The 6,781-nt window shown below is 59.3% G+C and overlaps 1 protein-coding gene across 2 annotated transcripts; it reads right to left on the minus strand.

Moving 5' to 3' along the window:
* Positions 1–207: 207 nt before the first annotated feature.
* RHOC (ras homolog family member C) lies at positions 208–6,241 on the minus strand. Of its 2 annotated transcripts, none has more exons than XM_044238927.1 (5): positions 6,144–6,241; positions 2,720–2,883; positions 2,061–2,181; positions 1,618–1,748; positions 208–822 (listed from the first exon to the last, which is right to left on the minus strand). In XM_044238927.1, exons 2-5 carry the CDS (start codon positions 2,873–2,875, stop codon positions 649–651), a joined length of 582 nt encoding a protein of 193 aa, XP_044094862.1. In that variant the 5' UTR covers positions 2,876–2,883; positions 6,144–6,241; the 3' UTR covers positions 208–648. The 2 variants fall into 2 exon arrangements, with proteins under 2 accessions (XP_044094862.1, XP_044094863.1); XM_044238928.1 differs by lacking the exon at positions 6,144–6,241 and adding an exon at positions 4,069–4,161.
* Positions 6,242–6,781: the final 540 nt, after the last annotated feature.

Below are 6,781 nucleotides of genomic sequence, written 5' to 3' on the forward strand. Positions count from 1 at the left end.
CCCTGCTCCAGACCACTCCCATCACCCGCCTCTGAGGCCCAGAGCCAGGCATGACCTCATCCTTTGCTCCCAGACTCCACCCTGCCTGCTGGGGAGTCCTGCCTTTGCAGACTGGGGGCCAGCCTGGCAAGCAACTTCAGAGAGATGGGACTCTAGGCTCATAGCCAAGACAGGGACCAGGAAGAGAGACAGGAAGCTACCACACACTTAGGAGCCTGTGGCCTTTATTCATGCCACACCACCCCCCCAAGTAGAGCCAGAGACCCGGGGCTCAGGGTTGCACCCTCTAAGTCCCCTACCCCAGACACTACTGTGAGCCAGAAGTGTATAAAGTGCTGGTGTGTGATGATCCTCTGGGGAAGGCCAAAGGGATCCAGAGCCCCACCCCTGGACCAAGGCAGCGGGAGGAGGGACTCTTCTGAAGGGCAGGGAATTGCCCTAGGTACCCAGAGGGTGTGGAGGGAGAGCCACCTACCACCACCATCACCTTGGGGGCCAGTGGGGCTGGGGAACTCAGATGCAGTCCTGGGCGGGAGAGAACTGAAACGGGAGCCTTTGCCAAGGAGCCCTAAGGGGGTGGGGCCAGGAAATGGACAGCTTCTGCCCCCTGTAGAAGGAAGTGGGGGAAAAGGGGAGGCCTCCGTGGTCTCAGAGAATGGGACAACCCCTCCGGCGCTTATTCTTGCGAACCTGGAGGCCAGCCCGAGTGGCCATCTCGAATACCTCCCTCACCCCCTCCTTGGTCTTGGCCGAGCACTCGAGGTAGCCAAAGGCACTGATCCGGTTCGCCATGTCCCGGCCCTCCTCAGATCGCACAGGTTCCTGAGAAGACAGAAGGCTGAATGTCAAAGGAAGCTGGTGACCAACTGTACCTCTCCCCATTTGACCTGTAAGGTATAGTGACTAGAACAAATACCTCCCTCAACCAACAGAGCACCCAAGTCCCAACCTCCCTGGACAGTTTCTAGGCGAGGACCCAAGACATTTACATTAAAAACGGCCTCCCTTGGCCCAGTTACCCCATGGTGCACCCTCCTCTGGCCCAAATAGTATCTGCTGCCTCCTAAACAACCTTCCCCACCACAGTTCTCACACCCCATGCTCTACCGAAAGAATTTCTCTATCACAGGTGGGACCAGGTTTAGGACTTGGCCATAATTACCCTCCTGGGAAAGTCCCTATTCCTTATCCTGGCAACTTGTGTAATAAGCCCTAGTCCTCTGGCCAGAGTCACTTTCCAGGTAAGCCAGCACACTCACTCTCCAGGCCTTCTGGCCTTTTCCAATGCCCACCTTCCCCTGTCCATGTCTACTCACACCTCCCAGGTATACACTGATGGGCCAACCTGCATACCCCAAGCAAAACACCTATTTTAAGAAGCTGCCTTCGAGGGTGGGCACTCCTCTTAATAGTCCTGACCCAACAGGAAGGGACAATAGATGACATTAAAATGCCAAGTGACCTTGGACGAGTCACGATTTTGACCATTTCATCAGACACTGGACAGGAGACAAAGGGCCCTTCCGGTTCTTCCTCACCAGGGAGGTCAGCTGGAATGTAGGCCTCACGAGGGTCATCAGCCCCTCCAGGGGCTCCTGGCCTGGCCACCCCACCCACCTGCTTCATCTTGGCCAGCTCTCTCCTGGTATGTTCGTCTTGCCTTAGGTCCTTCTTATTCCCCACTAGGATGATGGGCACGTTGGGGCAGAAGTGCTTCACCTCCGGGGTCCACTTCTCAGGAATGTTTTCTGCACAGACATGTCCCAGCAGGTGTCAGTGCCTCCACTTAGGCTAGAAACCCCCCTTCTCTCCCCAGAGCAGTTGTTAGAAGCTCTAGGGCACAACAGTCCCTTGCACAGCTCAGAGCACCCTCCCCACCCCCACAGTACCCGCTTTGAGCCCTCCCAAGGATCAGAGCCCCCCCCCCCGCCCCAGCACAAGTGGCTAACAGCACCCTATCTCAGAAGGTGGGTGAAATGAGCCAAGATGAGCTACCTCGGGGTGGCTGATTCCAAGGGCTCCCCAGTGCCCTTCCTCCATTGCCCTCACCCCCACCTCACCCAGGCTGTCGGGGCTGTCGATGGAGAAGCACATGAGGATGACATCAGTGTCCGGGTAGGAGAGAGGCCGCAGCCGATCGTAGTCCTCCTGCCCGGCTGTGTCCCATAGCGCCAGCTCCACCTGCCGCAGGGGGCCAGTGAGGAGCTGCCTGCAGGTCCCAGTTCTCCCCCCCCCACCCCCGACCACCCAGAGGTCCTCTGAAACCATGGGTCCTTTAGGTTTTCTCAACAGCTATCTCTTGAGCACTTGGTGTGTGCCAGGGACAATGTTAGTCACCGTCCCGCAGTAGAAATTTGGTGAGTTTCTAGAAATCCTGAGACATGGGTGCTTGATCTGTATGTAGCTTATGAGCTATTGTGAGCACCACGATTTGAAGTCACAAAGCCTTTTGAAGGAAGCCTTACCACTCCCCATTTTGCAGTCAGAGGGGTTTAAACTCAGAGGCAAAAGGACTGGGCCCAGATTACAGAGTCAGGGCGAAGAGACCCAGGAAGTGTGGCTAGGTTTCCTAAAACTACAATTTGGCTTCCTAACTTGCACTGGTTCCAGCAGGGAGAGTGGAGGAGGGGGTGGGTCGGCCATGAGGAAGGCTATCCAAGGTCCACAGCAATGGGGTGGGGGCTCCCAGGAGGAGACAAGAAGGGTTCTTGGCCTTCACCTGCTTGCCGTCCACCTCTATGTCTGCGATGTAGTTCTCGAAGACCGTGGGGACGTAGACTTCGGGGAACTGATCCTTGCTGAAGACGATGAGGAGGCAGGTCTTCCCACAGGCCCCATCCCCCACAATCACCAGCTTCTTTCGGATCGCAGCCATGGCTGGGGCTGACAGGAAAAAGGCAGGGTAGATTTGGGGAAAAGCCAGTAAAACCAAGAATGTTTCTTTGGGGGCTCCCCAAGACCTGGAAACCGAGGCCTCCAGCAAATGGAGGGAAAGGGGCCTGCCCTGGTGTGTGCTTGTCAAGAACCAATCGTTCAGACAACTGATCTTGAAATTGTAATTTCTGGGGCAGGAGCAGGTCTCCCTGGACAGGTCAGAATATGAAGGCGGGAGAACCACCTAAGTGGGGGTTCTGGACACTTAGAGGGGTGTTCACGGATTAGGGACATACCCAGAAGAGGCAGCTTGAATCTGATACATATACCAGGCCTTCAAGTCAGACTTCATGCGTTAGCAGGATTTTGATACTTTTAAAGTTTCATAATCACTAGGGTCCAATCAAGAACACATTGTCCCTCACTCAGGATAAGTCATGACTGCCTCGCCACAAATGAGGAGTCCCTCTCCCATAGGCTGGCAGAAGCAACGAACAGGTGACAGGTGGGTAAGGGAAAGCATCCTGAGCCTTTGGACAAAGATCATCTCCCTCAGTCCCCGGAAGCCTGCAAAGGTGGATGGCATGCTTCCTTACCATTCTGACACACTAGGAAAGGGAGGCTCAGGAAGGTTACAATGTGTGTTCCGAGTCATGACAGGGATGGCATTCAGGGCACACAGGGCTGTGGGACTCTGGAGTCTGTTGCCTTTTCTACCTATCACCCCCCAGCAATGGGAAAAAGAGGGGGCAGGGAAACCCAGAGGGCCGCGGCAGCCAACCAGCTTCCCTGGCCCACCCCAGTCCAGTCCCCAAAGCCAGCCCCGAGTCACACAAAGGAGGCTCAGTCCCGGCAGTGCCCACAGCCCACATTCGGGCAGTCTGCCCTCCTCCCCCCTTCCTCCTGGGCCTGGCAGCAACACTGGGTCACTCAGCCCCAGTCAGGGGACAATGACCACACTGTAGGGAGCCACACATCCACCACAGCAGAGTGACCCAGAATAATCCACTGGGGAATCACCTCCACCCATCCTCTGGAACAGACCCTTCCCCCACTCCCTGTCCAGCTCACCCCCAGGCCCTGCCTACCACCCCTCCCTGTGACTCAGGGCAAAGAGTCAGCTTCCTGAGGTTTCCGTGTGTCCCCGGCCCCCAACACACCCAAATGAGCATCTGCACAGTTCATCACACCTACCCGGCCTCCCTGCCCCTGAACTGAGCCTCCCTTCCTCCTTCCCTGGGGAGAGCAGCTGCCCTCCAAGCCGTCTGAGGTTCCCGGGCCTCCAGCCTGGAAGGAAGAGAGGGCGGGCTGCAGAGCCTAGATGGCCGTCGAGGCTGTTGGGAAGGGGGAGGGGGCTAGAACCGGAGCCGGAGCTGGGAGGAGCTCCCAAAAAAGAGCTGAACAAGGGCCAGTCGCCTCACCAACCAGGCAGCGAGCAGTTAAGAGAGAAGGGGATGGTAACCTGATCTCAGCCCTAAACCTGGCTTTTTCTCTCAGTCCCACATCCTGTCAAACTGGGCTGAACTGTACTCCCCACAGACCACCACCACCCCACAGCCCTGGTTTGGGCTGCCTTTTAGGAAAGCGGATACTCCAAGCCCAAAGCTGGTTCTCTCAAAACGGTGGGATCCTGGGTGGCCTCCCTACTCTCCAACACACACACACACACACACACACACACACACACACACACGGGCACAAAACTGGGATGAGAGGAAGTGGATATGAGTCAGAATTTATAGGACTTGAGAGGATACGGCCACCCTCTCCCCACCACAAAAGGGGCTCCCTTCCCAGTACCCCGGGAGACAGGCAAGAAGGCATTCACCATGCCAGTAGATCCTTTCAAAAATGGAAACCACCTTCAGAAAGGGGGTTCTCCCTGGAAATTCTGCCCAGGGGATCAACTCATCCCACCCACTCCTGCTAGTTCCACTGGTCCAGCAGTGCAAAAACAGGCTGGAGCAGACCCATCTGGGACATGACCACCATGGATGGTGACAGTCGCCACCAAGGTGACAATCACCACCATGGCGAGTACAGCTGCTTAGGTGTGAGCACGCCACTGGCCACCTACAGCAGGTGAGTCTCAGTGGCACCAGATGGTGGGAGGCACAGGACAGAATTCAGAGGCAAGGGCATGCATTAAGTGACCTGGAGGCCCCCTCTCAATGAGAAGACTTTCCCTTCAGGCTCTCATTGGACAAGAAGAGCAGCTGGCCTAGGCCCAGACCAAGCCACTAGGCCCAAGGCCAACATGGCAAGGAAAACAGCTCCCTGTGAGAGGCAGCGCCAGAAGAACTGCCCCACTGACCCTAAGACAGTCAGCAGCGGCCCTTTCCCGACCCCACCCCAACCTGACACAGAGGCAGGAATGGAGCCCGAAGCTCCTGGGTGCTGCCTGCAAACAAGACATCCCACCGTCTCCTCAATCATTCTCTAGATTTCCAGATGACCCAGCGCTGGGCTGTCCCCTGTAGGCCAGCCCTGAGGGCCAGAGAACGAATCCGATTCCACCTCAACTTTAAAACCCTAAGAGAGCGCAGTACTCAGCCTCGGACCCTCCCAGCACAAAGCCCCGGGATAATCTCCAGCCAGGTTTGTGGGGGTGCAGGGAGGGAGAGATCTGGAAGGGAGGAGATTCTTGCATACATAAAAACGAGCGAGATCCTTCCCAACCTCCCCTACATCCCGCCCCAGGCACACTCCATGGAACCGTCTAGGAAGGCGTCCAGACCTCTGGGAGCTGTGGCAGGCCCCACTCGGTCACACCACGCCCCTATTCCCGCCATTCCCCCGGCCCGGCCTGGGGGAATTCCCACCTCCAGCCGGATTCGAGCCCAGACCCACACCCCGGCCCAGGTCCACATCGGGCCGACCCGCCAGCGAGTCTGAGCGCCTGGACTGGGGCTCCCTCGCGGAGACCCAAGTTGCCTCCTGGCTTCTCGCCCGGCGGGACAGATTCCGGGAAGCCGGGCGGGGAAGGGCAGCGACACAGGCTCGGACACAGAAGGCCAGAGGCCCCGCCGGGCAGTTCCCGTAGTAGGGTGGGGGAGAGCCCTCGCCGCGGCCCAGGGAGGGGCCAGCCCGGCCGACTCCCGCACAGTCCCGACGCCGTGCGTCCCCGGAGAAGGAGGGTGGCCTGCGCTCTGGCCGAAGCCCCCTCCCCTCCCGGCGGCCCGAGCTCCGGCCAAGCGGAGGGCGAAAAGTGCTCTCCCGGGAACGAGTTCCCGGGACACCCCGCCACCCCAGCCCCCGGCCCCGGGTACCTTCCGCTCCGCCGCCTCCAGCTGCGCGGCCAGTGCCGGAGGCTGAGACTGACCCGGGGGGCCCTGCCCCGCCCTCCTTCAGCGCCGCGGCGGGGAGAGGCGGGCCCGCCAGGGGGAGGGACCGGCCGGGGGCGGGGGGTCGGCCCTTGGCTCCGCCTGCCCACCGCCCAGCCTGGGGCCTCCAGGGCTTGTCCAGGCTACTAGCGGGGATCGAGGGTGGGATCGCCGGGCGGTCGGGGAGTGGGCGGCGGGTGGGACCCCTCGAAGACCCAGCCTCTACCCCGCCTTCCAGCCCCCAGGGGCGGCCCGGCGTCGGGAAAGTTGTGAGGCGCTCGGGGTGGGGTCGGGAAAGGGCCGCTGCTGCCCTCCCGTGGCCAACCCGCCACGCGCGCCTACAGCTCCCGGGACTTCGTGGGAGGGGTCTGCGGAAGACGCCCCCCCCCGCCCCGCCCCGCCCCGCCCCGCCCGGCTCGTAAAATCCTGTCGTGGAAGTACTGCCCAACATCACGCCCCAGCCCTGAGGACTTTTTAGATCCTTTGAGACCCAGGCCACCTTTCCACTTGACAATTCCCTTCCCCCTTCCTGTAATTTCCTTGAGTCCAATTACTGCGTACCCCTCAAAGAGCATTCCTGGAGG

The sequence above is a fragment of the Neovison vison genome, chromosome 2 (genome assembly GCF_020171115.1).
Source record: "Neovison vison isolate M4711 chromosome 2, ASM_NN_V1, whole genome shotgun sequence".
In the NCBI taxonomy this organism is placed as follows: Eukaryota; Metazoa; Chordata; class Mammalia; order Carnivora; family Mustelidae; genus Neogale; species Neogale vison.